General features: G+C 37.3%; 2 protein-coding genes across 3 annotated transcripts in view; one reads left to right on the plus strand and one right to left on the minus strand.

The window, feature by feature from the left end:
- Positions 1–16,684, minus strand: part of LOC140754480 (hemicentin-2-like) — a 45,294-nt gene extending 28,610 nt beyond the window's left edge. Inside the window, exons 1-21 of one of the 2 annotated variants that reach the window (XM_073089501.1) lie at positions 16,328–16,684; positions 15,305–15,534; positions 14,430–14,552; positions 13,487–13,573; positions 12,656–12,793; positions 11,673–11,838; positions 10,794–10,984; positions 10,375–10,453; positions 9,580–9,743; positions 8,916–9,087; positions 8,413–8,661; positions 7,976–8,048; positions 7,704–7,900; positions 7,220–7,292; positions 6,856–7,052; positions 5,815–5,887; positions 5,027–5,223; positions 4,079–4,151; positions 2,688–2,884; positions 1,742–1,814; positions 486–682 (exon numbers count right to left, since the gene is read on the minus strand). In XM_073089501.1, the coding sequence (XP_072945602.1) occupies positions 486–682; positions 1,742–1,814; positions 2,688–2,884; positions 4,079–4,151; positions 5,027–5,223; positions 5,815–5,887; positions 6,856–7,052; positions 7,220–7,292; positions 7,704–7,900; positions 7,976–8,048; positions 8,413–8,661; positions 8,916–9,087; positions 9,580–9,743; positions 10,375–10,453; positions 10,794–10,984; positions 11,673–11,838; positions 12,656–12,793; positions 13,487–13,573; positions 14,430–14,552; positions 15,305–15,534; positions 16,328–16,601 (3,223 nt within the window). In that variant the 5' untranslated portion in view covers positions 16,602–16,684. The remainder of the gene's footprint in view (positions 1–485; positions 683–1,741; positions 1,815–2,687; positions 2,885–4,078; positions 4,152–5,026; positions 5,224–5,814; positions 5,888–6,855; positions 7,053–7,219; positions 7,293–7,703; positions 7,901–7,975; positions 8,049–8,412; positions 8,662–8,915; positions 9,088–9,579; positions 9,744–10,374; positions 10,454–10,793; positions 10,985–11,672; positions 11,839–12,655; positions 12,794–13,486; positions 13,574–14,429; positions 14,553–15,304; positions 15,535–16,327) is intronic. The other variant, XM_073089503.1, reaches the window with a different exon arrangement.
- The window catches only part of LOC140754485 (uncharacterized), a 226,960-nt gene that overhangs the window by 68,602 nt on the left and 135,820 nt on the right, over positions 1–22,538 (plus strand). The gene's annotated exons all lie outside the window — the stretch shown is intronic.

A 22,538-nucleotide genomic window follows, 5' to 3' on the forward strand; every position in this document is an offset into this window, starting at 1 on the left:
TCGGGAAGACCTTTAATAAGAATAAAAATATTACAGTAACTCACCAGATATTAAAATAATTGATTGATCAGTTCCCACTTAGTTTTACAGCATTTATATAACAAGATCACTTGGGTTCAAAAATTTATGTCAATTAGGAATTTGATTTTAAAGGAACCAAAATTTACTAATCTAACGAAATACTTGCAATTGTTTACATTTGGTTGAAAACCTCGATATTGTTCTGTTCTACTTATAATACGCAAGAAACTAAGTACGCAAATTTAAGTACAGAATCCAGTTTCCTACTTCTAACCCAATTATTATATACAGAAAAAACCAACCGTTTAAAAATAGTATTACCTTTGTCACACCTTTAATTTAGTCGAATCCAAGGACACTATATGTTACAATCCGTCGAGCCCTTTGGGTTGTAGGACGTGATAAAAGAGACATGCGTATATACGTTCGAATAATATTATTAAGATAAGGGTTAATATACGCACCAAAAACGGTCAATTCAGTCTCGTGTGAATCCTCTCCAACAAAATTGATCGCTTTACATCTATAAACACCAGCATCTTCCACACGTGTTGAATCTATATGAATTTTCTGTTTAGTTTCGGCAATAGTTTTAAAGTCAGCGGTATCTTTTTTTTTGAACTCCCACGTGATATCTGGTTCCGGCGATCCTCTTATGACTCTGCAGATAAATGAATTATACTTAACATTATTTTTATCCTCACTATCGGTGTAATTATCTAATAATAAATAAAGTAATTGTATGATTATGTTTTCACGTTTACCTATATTTTTTCTTTGACTATACCAACGAAATTTGACATCGAAAAGTCGGCGCTCGATATATTTCGTTGGATAACGATGTAAACAGCGTGTCTAATATGAGCGTCGACTTCAGAAATATGGACTAAACCAACATTTATTTGAATTATTATTTACTTTGTAGTGACATAGAAGTCGGTTGTATTTTTTGTTAAAAAAAAATTACACTTTTTATAGTGATGACATAATAACATTTATATTAATACAATATAAAATTGTATAAACGTGATCATGAATTAAGATAAGGTCTGAATTTACATTGATTAGAACCGCCCACTCGCATGGCGCTGCCGCGCCCTGCTCGCTTAGTTTTATATTGTCTTATATGTTCCAACCTAACCTAACTAAATAGTCAATGATAAACTGGCTTTGCAATTTCATTAGAACGTACACCAAATATCTTCAAACACAACTCAATTATTCCCATCGGTTGATTTTGTCTCCAGAACCCACTCTGATCCTCATCATATTTAAATGCGACCAACTTGTAGCAATTGTACACACACGAAATTAAAGGCATTAAAATAGATTCATAAACGGCGAAGTTATGGCTGTTATATTTAGATGGATGGAGGAGTTCCCCTCATTTTCTCCAGAACCCATCGATGGATCCTAACCATATTTAAATGGGACCAACTTCCAGCTCGTCTCTACATAATAAAAAAAGAATTATTAAAATCGGTTCACTAACGGCGGAGTAATTCGTGTACATACATAAAAAAAGATACCGGCCGAATTGTTAACCACCTCCTTTTTGAAGTCGATTAAAAATTGTGTGTATGTCTCTCACAAAATTTAGAAGAATTCAACGACTGCAGGGCATGCCATATAATAAGACATACATACATATATATGTACATTGTTGTACATGTATACGCTCGAAAAACATTTCTGTCGGATTCAAATTTAAGTTAATTACCTGCATAATATGTCAGTTGCAGTTCCGAAAAATGTTTCCATAGTGTGTTCTCTTTTGTCAATTTCGGGCGCATCTATAAAAAACAAAAAATGTAAATGTTTGTTACTTTCTTTTACCTTTTCAGCAAGTGATAATAAATGACTCTCATGGTAGAGTGTTTCATGGGTCCGAGGTTCGAATCTAGTGGTTGCAACTTGACCTCTCAATTTGTGCCTGAAAGTCGTCTGCTATTCCCATATTATAATAAAAGATGTTATTATGCATATCATCAGTTTTCAAACCACTCCTTACATTATCTATCTACTCGTTTTATCTATACCTATCAAAATGTAAGCTTCACGTTTCTACACACTGAATATTTGCAAAACAACAAGCATTGAGAATTCGTAATAATAGCAATTTTTAACATTTTTAGAATAGGTACATGCCTATATGTTTCAAATGATTTGCTTTTGTCTATTTCGGGAAGACCTTTAATAAGAATAAAAATATTACAGTAACTCACCAGATATTAAAATAATTGATTGATCAGTTCCCACTTAGTTTTACAGCATTTATATAACAAGATCACTTGGGTTCAAAAATTTATGTCAATTAGGAATTTGCTTTTAAAGGAACCAAAATTTACTAATCTAACGAAATACTTGCAATTGTTTACATTTGGTTGAAAACCTCGATATTGTTCTGTTCTACTTATAATACGCAAGTAACTAAGTACGCAAATTTAAGTACAGAATCCAGTTTCCTACTTCTAACCCAATTATTATATACAGAAAAAACCAACCGTTTAAAAATAGTATTACCTTTGTCACACCTTTAATTTAGTCGAATCCAAGGACACTATATGTTACAATCCGTCGAGCCCTTTGGGTTGTAGGACGTGATAAAAGAGACATGCGTATATACGTTCGAATAACATTATTAAGATAAGGGTTAATATACGCACCAAAAACGGTCAATTCAGTCTCGTGTGAATCCTCTCCAACAAAATTGATCGCTTTACATCTATAAACACCAGCATCTTCCACACGTGTTGAATCTATATGAATTTTCTGTTTAGTTTCGGCAATAGTTTTAAAGTCAGCGGTATCTTTTTTTTTGAACTCCCACGTGATATCTGGTTCCGGCGATCCTCTTATGACTCTGCAGATAAATGAATTATACTTAACATTATTTTTATCCTCTCTATCGGTGTAATTATCTAATAATAAATAAAGTAATTGTATGATTATGTTTTCACGTTTACCTATATTTTTTCTTTGACTATACCAACGAAATTTGACATCGAAAAGTCGGCGCTCGATATATTTCGTTGGATAACGATGTAAACAGCGTGTCTAATATGAGCGTCGACTTCGGAAATATGGACTAAACCAACACTTATTTGAATTATTATTTACTTTGTAGTGACATAGAAGTCGGTTGTATTTTTTGTTAAAAAAAAATTTACACTTTTTTTAGTGATGACATAATAAAATTTATATTAATACAATATAAAATTGTATAAACGTGATCATGAATTAAGGTAAGGTCTGAATTTACATTGATTAGAACCGCCCACTCGCATGGCGCTGCCGCGCCCTGCTCGCTTAGTTTTATATTGTCTTATATGTTCCAACCTAACCTAACTAAATAGTCAATGATAAACTGGCTTTGCAATTTCATTAGAACGTACACCAAATATCTTCAAACACAACTCAATTATTCCCATCGGTTGAGGCGTTACATATTTTGTCTCCGAGCCACATTATCAGACCCTTAAATAGTCAATGATGAACTGGCTTCGCAATTTCATTAGTACCTACACCAAATATCTTTAAACACAACTCAATTATTCCCATCGGTTGATTTTGTCTCCAGAACCCACTCTGATCCTCATCATATTTAAATGCGACCAACTTGTAGCAATTGTACACACACGAAATTAAAGGCATTAAAATAGATTCATAAACGGCGAAGTTATGGCTGTTATATTTAGATGGATGGAGGAGTTTCCCTCATTTTCTCCAGAACCCATCGATGGATCCTAACCATATTTAAATGGGACCAACTTCCAGCTCGTCTCTACATAATAAAAAAAGAATTATTAAAATCGGTTCACTAACGGCGGAGTAATTCGTGTACATACATAAAAAAAGATACCGGCCGAATTGTTAACCACCTCCTTTTTGAAGTCTATTAAAAATTGTGTGTATGTCTCTCACAAAATTTAGAAGAATTCAACGACTGCAGGGCATGCCATATAATAAGACATACATACATATATATGTACATTGTTGTACATGTATACGCTCGAAAAACATTTCTGTCGGATTCAAATTTAAGTTTAAAAATTACCTGCATAATATGTCAGTTGCAGTTCCGAAAAATGTTTCCATAGTGTGTTCGCTTTTGTCAATTTCGGGCGCATCTATAAAAAACAAAAAATGTAAATGTTTGTTACTTTCTTTCACCTTTTCAGCAAGTGATAATAAATGACTCTCATGGTAGAGTGTTTCATGGGTCCGAGGTTCGAATCTAGTGGTTGCAACTTGACCTCTCAATTTGTGCCTGAAAGTCGTCTGCTATTCCCATATTATAATAAAAGATGTTATTATGCATATCATCAGTTTTCAAACCACTCCTTACATTATCTATCTACTCGTTTTATCTATACCTATCAAAATGTAAGCTTCACGTTTCTACACACTGAATATTTGCAAAACAACAAGCATTGAGAATTCGTAACAATAGCAATTTTTAACATTTTTAGAATAGGTACATGCCTATATGTTTCAAATGATTTGCTTTTGTCTATTTCGGGAAGACCTTTAATAAGAATAAAAATATTACAGTAACTCACCAGATATTAAAATAATTGATTGATCAGTTCCCACTTAGTTTTACAGCATTTATATAACAAGATCATTTGGGTTGAAAAATTTATATCAATTAGGAATTTGCTTTTAAAGGAACCAAAATTTACTAATCTAACGAAATACTTGCAATTGTTTACATTTGGTTGAAAACCTCGATATTGTTCTGTTCTACTTATAATACGCAAGTAACTAAGTACGCAAATTTAAGTACAGAATCCAGTTTCCGACTTCTAACCGAATTATTATATAAAGAAAAAACCTACCGTTTCAAAATAGTATAACCTTTGTCACTCATTTAATTTAGTCGAATCCAACGACACTATATGTTAGAATCCGTCGAGCCCTTTGGGTTGTAGGACGTGATAAAAGAGACATGGGTATATACGTTCGAATAACATTATGAAGATAAGGGTTAAAAAATACGCACCAAAAACGGTCAACTCAGTCTCGTGTGAATCCTCTCCAACAACATTCTTCGCTAGACATCTATAAACACCGGCGTCTTCCAAACGTGTTGAATCGATATGAATTTTCTGTTTAGTTTCGGCAATAGTTTTAAAGTCAGCGGTATCTTTTTTTTTGAACTCCCACGTGATATCTGGTTCCGGCGATCCTCTTATGACTCTGCAGATAAATGAATTATACTTAACATTATTTTTATCCTCACTATCTGTCTAATTATCTCATAATAAATAAACTAATCGTATGATTATGTTTTCACTTTTACCTATATTTTTTCTTTGACTATAACAACGAAATTTGACATCGAAAAGTTATATATCAATATTTAGATTATTAAAATTGAACAGGTAGTAGAATTTTATGTGGTAAAGAGCAATGGAACCGCCGCCACTATTTTTGCCCTATAGCTATAGTGCTAAGAGGTTCAGTATTTGATAAAGCTAAGGTTGTAACACGCCTGTAATCGGCCAAAGTTACAAATCAAATCCTACTTGGGGTTGATTACACATGCATGAGGGAAAGTGACCACTTGCCATGAAATGAAGTCCATTCTGCATTGTAAACTAGAGAATTAGAACACAAAACAAAACAACCTGCCTGTTTTAAAATTTTGTGTATGTCTCTCACACAATTTAGAAGAATCCAACGACTGCAGGGCATGCCATAGAATAAGACATACATACATATATATGTACATTTTTCATGTGTACGCTCGAAAAACATTTCTGTCGGATTAATATTTAAGTTGATTACCTGCATAATATGTCAGTTGCAATTCCGAAAAATGTTTCCATAGTTGGTTCGCTTTTGTCAATTTCGGGCGCATCTATAAAAAACAAAAAGTATAAATATTTTTTGCTTTTTTTCACCTTTTCAGCATGTGATAATAAATGACTCTCATGGTAGAGTGTTGCATGGGACCGAGGTTCGATTCTAGTGGTTGAAACTTGACCTCTCAATTCGTTCCTGAAAGTCGAATTCCACGCCCACACCTCTGATTTTTCAAGTAACATGCATGGGGAAATAAATATCACTTGCTTAAATAGTGAAAGAAAATATTGTGAGAAAACCTGCACTCGTGAGAGTTCTAAAAGCTGTGACAAGTCTACCAATTCGCAATTAGCCAGTGCAGTGAACTATTGCGTAAAACCTCCTTCTCACTCTAGGACTCCTCCTATGACTTATGACCAGCAGCGGGATAATAATGGTAAATCCATTACAACCCAGACGACATGACAAAGGCTGATATGAGTTAGGTAGACGACAGACAGATATATGTATTGTATGTGATACATTCTGATTTCCTATCTTCGCAAGGTTTTTTGTTTTACTCTTTGTGTTTGCCCTTGACACTCACGTCTTAGTTAAGTTTAGAGGGCTACGTGTGAAAGCGTTAATTGAGTTCTAGTCGACAGAGTTCTATAACCCGGAGTTATACATATATTATCTATACTTATAAAAATACTTGATTGACAGATTCATCATCACCACTAGCCTGAACTACTCTGAAGATATAAGCGTGCAATTGGGATAGTAGGTTCCTTTTAAAACAAAGGCCATTTAAGTCCAGGCCGACTAAGAGGTATTTAGAAGAACTCTTTGAAAATCTTCCCATAAGAGGGTTATATAGCATAGCATTTTCAAGCAAGCTCTTGGAAAGTTATTATTTGGTTTTCTGGCACACCATGGTAGATTTCCCGGAAAAAATGGGAGAAAAATATGTGTTCAAGGTTTGTATTATATTATGATTTACACGTACGAAGTCGCTGACAAAATCTACTGATTTATACTCACGTTGCAAAATTAATTCAGTCTCATGGGTATCTTTTCCAACGACATTGTTTGCAATGCATCTATAAAATCCACTGTTTACCAAATCGGCGGCGTCTATGATGATGTCCTCTTCTGTTTTGGGGATGATTTTAAAGTCACTTGTATCCTTACTTTTGAATTCCCAAGTGATGGTTGGTTTCGGAATTCCCTTAATGATTCTAGTAATACAAAAAGTCACATATGCCAAACTTAAATTAATAATAAATTTAATTTTGTTCCTAACTTTCATATTTTCATACAAAAATTTGCAATGATATTAGTGACCAAAAATTAATTAATCTAAAAGTGATAAACTGAATAAATAATCAATTATAAAAATTATTACCTGCATGATACAACTGCTTTAGACCCTTGATGAACTATAGTTTTAGATTTGCTTTTATCTATTTGTGGAATACCTGAAACATGAATCAATTAACATACAAGATATTGGTTACGTTCCTTACTTTTTGAATGTTAGTTCATTCATAAGGTCATTTTTAGTAAGGTGGTATTGGCATGGAAGAGTGATTTTGTTCCAAATATGACAAGTTTAATATCAATACATAATTAATCAATGACATCATTATATTCTGCACTAAGTGTGCCACTTTAAGAAGAAACATTTGACGCGACTATGTTTTTATACAATGTTTTATTCCAAAGATGGAAAAATTGTAACGTTATATCATATAGTAAATATATCTCCACTTTTGTTTGACCAGACGACTTGTAGCAAAACGTCCTCACGCTCCTTAGCATTATTGACATGATTGCTTACTTACGAATATGTTATAATATAGTAAATGTATTTCCATAATCATACCCACATTGCACGGTTAAATCAATGTCGTGGTGATCTTCTCCATTTCGGTTTTTTGCTTTACATTTATAAACACCAGCACTTTTCAAACTAACTGCATCTATATGGAGCTCTTGTTTGGAATCCGGTAAGCTTATAAATTCACTTGAATCTTTTTCTTTGAATTCCCAAGTAATTATTGGTGTTGGAAATCCCTTTACAACTCTAAGAAAAAACAAATGTTTGCAGTATTCTGATGAAACGAGAAGAAAATCTTTAAAGAATATAGAAATAAAATACCTGCATGGGATGTCAGTTATTGTACCTTCTATAACTGTCATACTTGAATTTGTTTTATCAATTATGGGAGATTCTGGAACAAGATAATATAGGATTTATATTTTAACAAAATATAATAACATTATAATATTTTCTTGTTATGTATCAAAGACATTTTTATTCAAGAATATTTGCGCCGCTAGAGAAACTGAACGCAATCGCAGTCCCAACACTATTGCAGGTGTCATGATTATGGGTTCTCCCATAAACATCCCACATCAGGACAGTGACCTAATTTCCACAGCACAAGACTCGCACCATCAGGTCTAGACACTTCGTTGTAGTGAGGCTGGTATAGAGATTCAAATAAATTTAATATAATATTGTAATGAACAAAATGCAAAATTTTAGTAAGTTTTTACATTTGTAATAGCACAAACTATAGTCAAATTACTTACCACCGCCGGATACAGTGATTGTGAAATTTAAAGTTGTTACATTATCTTCATTACTGGCTTTACAAGAATATTTTCCTTCTAATTCAGGCAACATTTTCTTTACCAAAAGTGTCATCTTGTCATCAGATAAATGAAAATGATCATCATTTGTTACTTGTACATCAGCTTTGTACCAGTTAATAGTTGGAAGTGGCCATGCATTTATTTTACAATATATTTCGGCATCCTTTTCATAATCGATGTTGGTATCTGCAATTTGTTTCATAAAAACATACCTATATTTAATAACTATTTATTTGTTCATTATTTCTATTTAAATCGGATTAATTCCACGGATTCCGTTTAGTAGATTACTAGGTAATATTTATTTTTAACTTATTAATAGTAATTAAGATTAGTCGTTTATATTAGATATATTTCTATATAAATATTAACTGTATTAGTTACATTTATAATAAATGGATTGGACTTTTTTACCTTAAAAAGTTGTTAATGATAATTACCTTTAGGTTCTTGTAAAATATTCCAAAATTTTGGCCCGAGACTTTCAACTTCTATAGAATCTGTAACTACGTTGCCATTGTTGGATGCTTTACATTCATATGAACTCGTCTTTGTCACGTTGTCAATTTTCAGTACGCTAACGTACTCATATGGAACTTCTATTATTGATGCCTATGTAAAATTTTCGTTTATTATTGATTTACTTTTTAAACATATCGCTTAAGTAAATTCACAAGCCCTGCCTTTTATACCTGGTAACTAGGTGAGATATAATTATGTACGATTGACTACAGAAATTAGTCAATCGCAAAGTTCTGACATAGACTTGGTATATCTATTAAAAACATTTTTTCAGACTAGCGAGATGCTCATAATTTAAAGAATGTAAACAAATGTAAATCAGCAGCATCACAGTCATATTTATGTTTGTCTTGTTACAGGACCATTTTTGTTACTATAGTTTATACGGTTGCGACAAGGAAGACTGTCACATGTTGGATATTTTAACACACTTGTAATTTTTAGAGGTTTTTGAAAGGTCTGTTATTTTAATTGGACTTGCTACAATTTCTACAGATGATTTCGCTTCACTTATACCTCCCAATGCACATAAAACAATAAATTTTCACTGTATGCAACGTTAAAACAAGAAAATAAACTTACACTGGAATCCAACACAGTTCCATATTCTTTATTCTCCCATACAATTTTTGGTTCCGGATATGCGTCAACGTTACATTCTAATGTTAATGAATTACCGTACATAACACTAATTTTTGGTGCCCGTTCTATTACAACTTCTGGACTTTTAGGTTCTATTTTATTGACTGGAATAAAATTCTTAATTTGTTATTTATTTTCTTAAGTTAATAAGTCATAAAAATCCGTTGATTAGGCTTTGAAATTTTTAGCTTATATGGACTCCAGTTAATCATGTGCCTTTGAGAAGATGTTGGTGGAAGGGTTGTATGGTGGGAATAAGTTCTCACCATACAACCTCACATACAATATAATTGAAATGCCGCTTTCGAGAAAAAAAGATATAATCGGGCTGCTAACTTTGAAATAACAACCTCGTGCTGATTTTATTTACTTCAATATGGCATTTAAGCTATAACGGCGTAGTAGTATGAAATGAAGGCTTTCACTTCCGAAGACCATATTTACGGCTAGATTTGTCTCCGAATAAATTTTCTGAACTCAAGTGACTATTTGTATATATTTATAAGCTGCTCTAATACAAAAACATTTAGATCAATGTATTAATTGCTCATCACGATGGGGCTGTCAATGTTGAGGTTTAGAGGAATTTACGACGACATTCCAATTTACATATCATCTATTATCTATGTGACAATACATTTATATATGAGATATACAGTAAGACAACTGTAGGACGACTGAGGGGAGTGCGCGGGAGTGTCGATGTTATATTTCACCCGTGTAAAGATGGCATACCTGAATATTTTTGTGCCTTAACTGATGTACGGGCTATCCTAGTAATTTCTTCACCAGTACCTTGGACAACAGCTATAATCTGTAATACAACGTGAATTATTTAAATTTCATAATTATATAAATTTCATAGTAAAATTGTTTTCGAAGAATATTATGGCGCTGCAGATGCAGTTGGATATTATAGTGCAACGTCGTGGCTCCTCATTAGGCTTGCTACATGAATTTGATTCGTGGTCAGCCTGACATCCAAATAATGAATTTGCTCAATCTCAGTATTTGTATACGTGATTGTCAAAATTAAAATATTTTTTTCGAATTAGATTCTTCACAGAATTGTATGAACATTAATAATCTGCAGTTTCGCTGTGTTTCGTGATGGAGAAAATTAGTTAATCTAACTTAATATTTTAGTTACATACCGCTACTTTAAAACTGTCATTTGGTGGTTTAAAAGGGGCTGTCACATAAAACTTGCTATCTTCGTCTATAATATTTGCAGACATTTCCATTAATTGTTTATTATTAATATCAAGTATGAGAACTTTCTTTAATTTAGCATCCACTTTATCATCAAATATATCTAGCTTAATTGCTAGATGTGATTCCATACCTGTAAAACATTTTGGTTAATGAATACACAGCAACAGATGTTTAAAGTAAAAACCTCTTTAACGGTGTTGTGCACTTTTTGTAATTGGTAAAAAATGTTGAATTCGCATCAGAACTAATGGACTGGTCAAAAATTCGTAAGACGGCATAGCTGTAAACGTCAAGATGTCATCCAGTATCAGCGTAAAAAAGTATGTCACTTTCATTCTTTATTTATTATGTTTTATTATTCAGGTTAGGTTTCGAAAGGTTTCACTTCCGGAGTGCAACCCGTTGATTTACTTATTTGTTTTATAAGTTCTGCTCATAATTATAATCTAGATGCAAAGTACGAGCTAAATCTATTCGACTCCATGTCATCTTCACCTCAAATCACCGACAGACTTGATTTCTTTGTATTCAGAGTGTGTTTACCTCTAAGCTATGCTGATAGTAAATGCTTTGAGAGACTGTTATACCTGGTGTCCATGTTATACTTTCTCTATTTGCTAAAGGTTGTCATATCACATTTCATATCAGCTGACCCAAACCGGTCCTCCACGTTTTAGTTTAGGCATTATTTCATATGGCGTACGTGCGAGATGTAAAACAAACTCTTCTGAGGGATTCTTTAATCCAGTCTACTTTTTCGCTAAAAAATATTGAAAAAACATCTGAAGGGTGCAAGTAAAATATACAGATTTGCATACCTGATACTGGTCGTGTCCTGGTATTTTTTAAAGACGTTGGCATTAATACACGAAATCCGTATCGAAAGTCAATATTTACAGAGGCCTTAACAACAATATTTCCCTTGCCCTCACTATCTACTATTATTTTGTACGGCCCATTCGTGGTGTTCAAAACAGTGGCAACCTTAAAAAAAAAAGGTGAATAATATTTTCTCCTAATATAGGCACATTCGATCAGTTGAACCATCGCCTAAATTATTTCTTATTTTCTTTCGTATGCGATGAAATAATGTAGTAAAGCAGACAACAAAAATATGTTGCGTTCAAAGGTTGTTCTGATGTATAGGGGGAGGGGAGTAGGGGAGCCCGTGATGCTAAATGTGTACAAAAGAGTCGAGTGTCGTGGAACCTATACGATTGTGTAGATTAGACGTTAGAATGAAAAAAGGTTATATGATATTTTTGATTCAGCGGTGGGGAGAGCTTTTAGAGGATTCCAAAGATGTAAAAAAAGAGCCAGGTGAACATACTCGAGCGCGGCAGATTAGAGATAGAGCATATAGTCCAAATATTTCTGATGTCGGAAATATGTTAATCTGCGGGTTTGCGTGGGGAGCCGTACGAGAGAGTTTTTAATAGAGAAAGAAAACATGCCAGCGCATTCGATATTCAGAGGGAATATTAAGTGACCTCAGACTCTATCTTGCTATACTCGAGCACGTCAGATTATTATATAGGCAATTCTGACAGTTTTAGTTATGATAACCCTTAATCTGACGATTTATTGGAGAGGTTTTCTTTGGGCGATTTAAAAAAAATAGTATGAAATCGACGAAGCGAACAACTAAAACGTCTTAAAAAGAAAATACAGTATGTTTGAATATAAAAACTGCCATTTTAAAACAATAAATATTGATATTTGATTCTCAGATTGTAGCAATAGTTAAAATAATCTAAACAGCAAGTTATTTTTAATTTCTTTTGTTATTTACAAAACTTACCATTGAATTATCTGTTTTTATTATTTCCTTAGTCGGTGCTTTTTTACCGTGCGGGTCAATCACATTTACATTAACTTTAGTACCTCTGTCAACGCCGGCAGCTATATTCAGGTCAGTCATGTCCGTATCCGCTGTAACCTATTAATAATTAAAAAATTTATAAGGGTTACGGAAACTTCGTGCTTTGAGTACCTTTAGAAGCGCTATTCCTTTATCTGTTTATGTATAAACGGTGTATCTGGTTCCCCTGTACCCTTAGTATGAGTTTTACGTTTTGACAAAAATGATTGTTTTGGTATTTGTTTACGTATTTGCCCATACATTTCCAACCAGCGCCGCTAGCGGATTGTATCAGAACTGATTGGAAATATAATATGATTAAGGACGTAAATACTCGTATGATTGATTCCAATTTAGTTCTAAAAAATAGCAAAGATTTTGTAATCAACTACAGTACGAGCTTCTCGAAGAACGGTCCGTTTGGAATCACTTATTTTATCGTTTATAATGTTAAATGATTATTTATTTATTTTTGTTTTACACATGCTATGATGTTATAAATAAAACAATGATTTGACGTTTTTAGGGGGTGGCACCACTGTGATACCAAATTCTGCCTCATATTATTATTTTATTTTAAAGAGTGTGGTAAGGCAGATCCGCTCAGTTGTACGTTCGTGATGGATTTCATGGTTGTATTCAATGACGCTAGGCAGACTCCTTTGCTACGTCTAATAATTGAAAAAAATACAAAATATTTTCATACTCTTCTTACGAACGCTGAATGTATATTTCGTAAATTTTGAGATACAAGTAGTATCCACAACTTACATTGAACTCGTTTATTCCGGGATTTATTGGTTCGATTGCCAGCGTTGTTCCTGGATTTTCAATAGTTTTTGTTATGTAGTCTATAATCTGAAATTGAGTTGAGTAGTAAATTATGACTAAATAGTTACATAATATAATATAAATAGAAACTATAATATATTTTTAATTTATAAAATAACAACAATGATGAAATATAACATAATATCATAATTGTTTATCTAAACAGAGATATTCGACCTCGCAATCAGGAGTCCGAGGTTTGAATCCCGGCACAGACCTCTGATTGCTTAACGGTTAATTAAAACATTGTAAGGAAACTCGATGTCAAGGAGTTTTAAAATAGAAAAGTTCTCATAGCTTTGTAAAGTCTACCAAGCACATGACCAGCGCAGTAGACTTCAGCTATGGCCTAAGGTCCTCTTACTCCGAGATGAGACCCGTTTCTAGCAATCGTACAGTAATAGGTTGACAAGGACATAATTTAACACGAAGTACTTCTAATTCATATTTTTCTTACTTTTATAAATTCATTAAATAATTTGAAGCATCGTAACTATACAACATTTCATACAATTTGAAAGTAATCTTCACTTATTATTGTTAATATGATTATGCGTATGTATGACAAAATTAATGCAAACGCATTAATTTTGTTTTTGCTATATTAGAAAAGACCTCATTTTTTCAGCGACACCTAGGACGGCCGACTGGGCGTCGACGCATGTATATGCGTACCGCCTGATCTTTCTCCATTCTATCAAAATGCCCGAGTCAACGAAGTCTGTGAGTCTTTATTTTGCCATGACCTGAGCTAGCTCCGGGTAGATAACTGGCTGGAGATGGCGCAAAACAGGCCAAAGTGGTGTCTCTTAGTATCAGAAGCTGAGATTCAATTTGGGTCGTTGGGCCAACGCAGTAAGTAAGAAATATTAGAAAACAAAACCTTGTTTATATCGTCTTTTTGTAAATGAAACACTTGTCCGGATGTGGCTTTGGCTAATCTATCGTACACGGTGTATTCCGGAGACGTCGTGTCATCACAATCACCAGTCAAAAGAAAGGTTATCTGTAATTTTCAAAATAATTTTGATTATGTAGGAATGATGAAGTTGATTGTCAGGTGGATGAAAGAAGATGATTTTCCAAAGTATTTTAGAGGTTCTCTTATATCTTCCTATCGGCTGTTTAAAAACATTCCACGTGAGGTGGCCACTAAGTCAAATCAAATCAAAATTTTTTATTCAAAATAAGTTCTTCACAGAGCACTTTTTGAAAGTTAATTCAACTACCACCACTTCACAAGGTGTTTTGTTATGGAAAAGAAGCGGAGAAAGAAACTCTATAACACACATCTTTTTTTTAATAAATGTTTCATACAATGGCTCTTAACCTAGTGGTACATGTGGAGCTGGGGCTATTTCGGCCGCACCGTTTTATCGGTCAAATAATTACTCAGCCTATAGTACTCTTTATTACATAGCGTTTGTTTAATGAAAAGTTTAAACTTTTTCTCTGTGAGATTCAAGATGTGCTCGGGTATTTTATTGTACTAATCAGTACTTTTCTGTATACGACAGTAAAGTACTCGTATTGTAGTGTCTTGTCTTTTTAAATTCTGGTGAGAAACCCAACCACGGAAAAAAAGTTTCAAGTGTAAGTCTACCAATTCGCACTAGACCAGCGCGGTGGACTATGGCCTAATCCTTCTTATTCAGAGAGGAAACCCGTTCTCAGTAGTGGGACAGTAATGGGTTGATGATGACATGCAATTATTATATCAATTGTCTCCATCGGATTTTTTATGAAATCCTAAGATACCTGAATTGATTTCTTGTGAGCCAAATTTTTAACTATTTCTTCCTCTTCATAATCTTTAGCTGTTGCGTCGGTGAATACATAAATGTAGGAATTTGGATTACTCTCTTCTATGGCACGTTTGATTCCTGACAAACACAGTTCTGGGCAGTATCCTCCGCCACCAACTTTTATTTCTCCCAATTTCTTTAAGAATTCAGCTGGATCCCTAGTAACTGTCCTTAACACGATAGCTAAAATATCAACAAATACTGTCAGTTATTGGATTCTTTTGAATTGGAAGTTTCACAATTTCCTTAAGAATTCAACTGGATCCCTAGTAAGTTCCATAATTTCCTTATGAATTCAGCTGGTTCCCTAGTAACCGTGCTTAACATGATAGCTAAAATATCAACAAATAGTGTATGTTGCTTGGATTATTTTTAATTGGAAGTTTCACAGATTTTTAACGCTACTTCATTCTATAAACGATAATTAAGTTACTGAACAAAATACTTATACTTCCTTCCAATAATCAGGTTTCGTAATAATACATAATTTATTGTAATGGAAGCTGAGAAACACTTACAGCCCACTTGGTATCAAAAGTTCTTTTCCCCAAGTTCGCAGTTGCATCCAACACCAAATAGGATTGTCTTAGATAGAATAATATAGCTAATGAGCATGCTGTCCACCTGATGGTAAGTCGATGCTACCATCTATGGACATCCGTAATCAGCTCTAGATAATATTACATTCCTGCCTTAAGTCGTCCATAGACACACTGCTACCATTACGGACTAAGTTGGAACGCCTCGCTTTACATACTTTTGTATGTCTCCCTCACCAACACCCTTCGGGGTAAAGTAGACTTTTATATGAGGCATCCCAACTTCCATCTGTGGATGATCTCGGAAAATCTTATCGTAACTGGACTTAATTTCGGATTTCCATGTGGTGTATATACTTACTTGCCACTTCATTTTTGTAAAAAAGTAAGTATTAAAATATATTTTAAAAAATCGTCATGAGATCAAAAATACTCACGTGTAAGAGAGTCGTCTTCGATATAATCTTCGGAGTCGCCCGTTGACACTTCGTTGTCATTGAATGTGATAAGTATAAAATCTCCTATTTGCGATTTATTCGAGGCAAAAACCGCTGCGAAAACATCCTGGACCCTTGCCTTGACTTGACTAATTTCTAGCGACATAGATATCGTATCGTCGATGACGAAAGCAACATTGCTTCTCATATCTTTTTCTCCATAAACACATAACACAAGCACTAATAGAAAGATACCGCACAAATTTGAAACCATGTCGCATTATTTTATGAGAAGCAATTATGTACATGCAACAACATAACCGACTGTTGGTGAGAATCGACTGATACGAGTAATCCCTATGTCCCATGCGTAAATATGTCGTCACGGTTAGTCATCATACAAATAACCAGAAATATAACTTAAAATATTCTAAACAAGGATAATAAACAATTATGTATTCTATGGTGTTATCTGAAATTGTCCAACATTGTGGCATAGATTTGATTTCTTAAGAAGTAAATATTTAACAAAAAATCAAATTTTTGTCAAATTTTGATTCTGTAAAAAAGTTTTGAATTTTCGTTAATTTAATAAACTTACGATGTTAAAATTCCATTTTATATATTTGTCAATAAAATGCATAATATTTGACATTCTAATATTAGAGATTCGTAATAATCGAATAATATGTTAAATATTGATAAATGTGGTCGATAAAGTTTTCTATTTCTAGGTAATTTTGACCACTTAGCAATATTATGGTTGTCAGTGGCGCCCCTGCCACACGCACAGAAGTTGCTAACGTAGCGCACGATAGCTTGCACAAGCATTCTGCACCTGACATCCTTAGTAATTTGGGTTTGTCAGTCTTAAAATTTTGTAAAAGTTTATAAACACGGTATCCGAATAACATGTTCTGAAATAGACCACAGATTTACCACGTTACATCCTGTTGATAACTGCTGATAAACCTTCATATGATTATAATTTTTAGTTACATTATTTTCAGTTTTATATACTTTTTATGTGCTTATATATTAATGTTAAATGTATTATATTTAACATGAATTGAAAAAAACTAAAATAAAACTGTACCTGAATGGTCTTGGAATAGCTCTATAAATATTTTTGTCTAATAAAGTATAAACTTAATCTGTTAATTATTGCACGATTACATAGGGTATGTTAAATGCCCTTTACAGTCTTTACACTCTTTACTGAAGGTGGTAGAACCCTTTGTGGTTCGCCTCCGGCGGCACGACCGCCACACCTATTTCTACCTAATAACACCAGTGTTAGGCTTGCTGTGTTCCGGTTTGAAGGGTTTGGTAAGGGAGACAGACTTTTCCGAGGCGTTCCAGCTTAGTCCTCAGGGGTAGCGGCGCATCTGTGACCGATCTCAGGTAGGAATTTCTAATCCATCTGGGGTTGATTACAGATGTCCATGGGCGGCACTAGCCACTTACCATCAGATGGACTGCATGCTCGTCTGCTACTCTTATATTATATAAAAAAGGACAGTCGTGCAATAATTAAGGCCCTGCAGCCCAATATGTTTGACGGATTTTAACATATGTTGTTTCGTTGGATTCGTCTGAATTGTGGGAGTGTTATGGGCTACATTTTATTGGAGTGCGTCAGGTTAACTTTAGACTTAGTTACATTTATTAAAGATAATAATTGACATTTTTTTTTTGTTTACGAGGGGGAAACCTTCAAAAGGTACCCGGTGCCGTGGGAGCGACACAGGGTTATGTGGGATTTTTACCGCACTAAAACCCCCCCGGTGGCCTTCCTCTACGTTGCCAAGAGGACTCCGGGATCTCCTACGGAACGCAACCGGAGTCCTCTGAACGCGTCGCCCCTTCGGGCTCCACCCAGGTAAGCTCCAGGACTCGCCACACCGTCTGGTGTTTACGACGGTATGCGATCACACACACCGCCGTCCTTCCCGGAGTTGCTTACCGGGCGGCTCGACCTCCCAATCTTGCCACCCACAACCCCGGAAGCCCCCTTTTAGTCGCCTCTTACGACAGGCAGGGGATACCGTAGCCCTATTCTAGTCCCGGGACTACAGGGACACCGCGCCGGGAGGCGCTATCTGCGCCTTCGGCGCCTCCTTCTCCGCGCGGGATCGGCGCGCTCCCTGGCCCATTCGGCGTCCTCCTTGGTCAGCATAACGCGCTCGCAGAATGCAACCACGCTAGAACGGACCATTGCCGCGACGACAGCCTCCGGGGAGAGGTCTGGTCCTATCCGTTGCACCAGGATCCGCCGCTCGGACTGCCACGCTGGACAGTGCTCGAGCGTGTGCTGCGCGGAATCCTGGGCATGCCCGCAGTGGTGGCACTGCGCTGTCGCTTCCCTGCCTATTCTATGCAGATACTCACCGAAGCAGCCATGTCCGGTGAGCATCTGTGTCAGCCGGTAGGTGACGCATTTCCTCCTTTTGAGCCATGCTCGGAAGTTGGGCAGTACTGCACGGACTACACGTTGGCGTGCGCCCCGTGGCTCCTGTAGCCGCTCACGCCAGCGTCTTAACGCGCGCCAGCTGGCTCTCGTCCGAAGCATTTTAACCGTCTGATCAGCCCTCTGGCGGAGACCGCGGATCTTAAAGAAGATCTCTGCGGTCATATCCGCCAGAATGTCCAGGGGCGGGAACCGCCCCAGGAGTGTAGCCGCCTCGTACGATATTGTACGGTACCCACGCGCGACTCTGATCGCGATAAAACGCTGCGCGGCATTCAATTTGGCCGCGCGGCGCCGGCAGCCCGACAGTCTTTGCGACCATACGGGTGCACCGTAGAGCGCGACAGAGTGCACGACACCTGCGTAGAGGCGACGGACTTCCTCCTTCGGTCCCCCGAGATTAGGCAGCAGTCTATGCAACGCACCCGCTACCTTATGAATCCGGGGTACGAGACGGCTAAAATGCTCGTCGAAATTCCAGCGGCTATCCAATACTAGCCCGAGATACTTTAAGTATCTGTCCACTTCAATGACTGCGTCACCTACCCGCACTGACATGCAGAGTGGTCTCACATTTGGCCTTAGGCCGTGGAACCATAACGCCTCGGTCTTGCTCGATGCTATGCGAAGACCCAAGGCGTTTATTTGGTCAACAACGCGTGCCACCCCCAGTTCGGCTAACCTCGCCGTCCTTTCATAGGACTCTCCCTCCGCCAGGACCAAAGTGTCGTCTGCGTAGCAAACGATGGTGACTCCTACAGGAAGCGCTGTGCGCAGCACTATATCGTATGCGAGGTTCCAAAGCAGTGGCCCTAATACTGACCCCTGCGGAACTCCGCACACGACGCCCCTTTCATGGACTCTTCCGTATCGGCCCGGATAGATGACGTTCCTGTCCGACAGATAGGCCGCCAAAACGTTTCGCAAATAGGGAGGCACCTGATGATGTACGAGGGCCTCCCTTATCGCTTTCCAGGGCAGAGAGTTAAAGGCATTAACTATGTCAAGACTTATTGCCAAGACTACTCTGCCTCTGGAAAAAGCCCTCTCCGTGAGCGCTCGGACGCGAAGAACGGCGTCTATTGTCGAGCGCCCAACGCGGAAACCGAACTGATTGTCGGACAGGTCCGGGCCAATGCACGATAGATGTCTGCTGACGCGAACGGCAATTATCCGCTCGAAGATCTTTCCTGCCTCATTCAGCAGACATATCGGCCTGTAGGACGCTGGTGAGTCCATGGGGCGACCCGCCTTGTGCAGGAGCACCATCTTCGCTACCCTCCATTGCGCAGGGAACTTCCCAAAACGAAGGCAGTTGGTAAAGAGGCGCCGCAATCTTTCCCCCAATACGGGCAACGCAACTACCCAAGCCTGACCTGGGATTCCGTCTGGGCCTGGGGCAGTGTTTTTCGCGGCCAGCCGTTTTACCGCCCACTCCAGCTCAGCCTCGGTAACATTGTGCGTCTCTGACCACACAGACGGGACCAATACTCCGTTCACGGCATCAGGGCCATCCGAAGGGCAAGGAAACAGGTTTTCCATGACTTCTGCGACAAAGTCGGGATCGAGGGTCTCTGTCAACGGCGGAACCCGTGGGCGCAGCTTGCCTAACACCATTCTATACGGGCGTCCCCACGGGTCCCTGTCCAGACCATCCAATAGTCCCGAAAAGATAATAATTGACTGTAAGGAGGATTCAATGCTGGCATAATTATAAAGGTAGTGTTTGCCTAGTGGTTGAAATCCCAAACACGTCCTTCTGATTGCTTATTATTACAAGTTATTTTCGTATTGGAAATTATTAAAACTTGAAACCTACACGTCCGAGAGTTTTTTTTTTAAAGTTTTCAAAGGTATCAATTAGTGCTCGGGTGCAGGATTACGACCCAAATCTCTCATGAAAGATATGTCTTGTGGAACGGTGTTGGGTTGATTATTATAAAATTCAAATATTTTGATCGCTTTAATAAAATAAAAAATTGGTGAATATGTATGTGTAATACATTTTTGGGTGGATATCCGTTTCCCTAGATATGATATCTTATGCTTTGTGGATAAAAAAATGTTTTTTGGTATTTTAGCCGACACGCGTAGCGGTGAGGTCATGATGTCGGTCTGAAGCGCAAAGGGTCCCGGGTTCGATCCCTCGCCACACAAATCTGAATGATGAATTTAGATTTATGTACTGGGTCTGGGTGTTTGTATTCGTCTTTGTGTGTGTTCATGGCACTCTAGACCCAGGGGGTCCTTTTTTTTTCTTATGGAGGGGGAAACCTTCAAAAGGTTCCCGACGACGTGGGAGCGACGCCGGGTTATGAGGGATTCTTACCGCACTAAAACCCCCTGGTGGCCGTCCACAACGCTTGTTGGAGAACTCCGGGATCTCCGACGGAACGCAACCGGAGTCCTCCAAACGCGATGCCCCGACCGAGCTCTGCCCTGGGGGAGCAGTTTTCGCTCCTACCGCACCATTTGGTGTACACGACGCTATGCGACCACACATACCGCCGTCCTTCCCAGGATCGCTTACTGGGCTGCTAGAGCTCCCACTCTTGCCGCCCGCAACCCCGGAAGCCCCCTTTTAGTCGCCTCTTACGACAGGCAGGAGTAACCGTAGCCCTATTCTAGTCCCGGAACTACAAGGACAGACCCAGGGGGTCCTAGTGTGGGGCTGTGTGAGTACAAAGTGTATTTTTTTTCTTCTGATAAATTTTCAATTTTATGGAAAAGGACATATACATTAAGAATTGGTATGGTGCTTTTTTCACCTTGTTCTGTTGTGTTGTTACAGGAGGTCGGCTATTTAACACGATTTTATTACCTTGACTTATATGTATGTATCGGTGTATGTAAAGGTTTTTCTAACTTGGACCAGTCCCATTATTTCTAAATTTTGAATAATTATTAATACTAATTTTGTCCCGTTCTCCTCATCAGAATCGTCAGGATTAACAATTTTCTTATTGTGATTTTAGCGTAAAAACTAGAAAATTGAAAAGATTTTTTTGTTAACTATAATATTACCTATTAAGTTTAATTTGTCTATAAGCGTAACTTCTAACTTAATCGTAGATAGTTATGTCATAAAAATGAAGGTATCGAAGTGTGATAGAATGAGTTTGGTTCGACTAGGTGGTACCACTGCCACTAGATCCATAGGCCTTCTTTTTGTTTGCGAGGGGGAAACCTTCAAAAGGTACCCTATGCCGAGGAAACGGCACGGGGTTATGTGGGATTCTTACCGCACTAAAACCCCCCGGTGGCCGTCCTCGGCGCTGCGTAGAGGACTCCCGGATATCCAGAGGAACACAACCGAGGTCCTCTTAGCGCGTTGCCCCGTCGGACTCCGCCCAGGTGAGCGTGACGCTCGCCACGCCGTCTGGTGTGCACGATGGTATGCGACCACACATACCGCCGTAGAACCATAGGCCTAGAATTTTTGTATGTGCAAGGTCCCCGGTATAAAGAAGGCCCTGCCTTGCCAAATGATTAGTATGGCCAAAATGTTATATTAGTTACTTATACTTTTATACGATTTTAATAAAATCGCATTTAGTAATTACATGAAATAAACTGCAGAGGCGTTGAGCTCACTTATTTTTAGACATATTATCAAATTTCCTGTCATCTCCCGCCAACATAATCTCCTCATATAGCTCGTATAGTTCGAAAGTGGTAGAACCACAAAGGTTCGACAACGGCGGCACCATCGCCAACCTGCCTTATAACAGCAGCATTAAG

This window comes from Epargyreus clarus, unplaced genomic scaffold (genome assembly GCF_041222505.1).
Source record: "Epargyreus clarus isolate Ecla_fem2 unplaced genomic scaffold, WU_Ecla_fem_2.2 ptg000029l, whole genome shotgun sequence".
Classification (NCBI taxonomy): domain Eukaryota; kingdom Metazoa; phylum Arthropoda; class Insecta; order Lepidoptera; family Hesperiidae; genus Epargyreus; species Epargyreus clarus.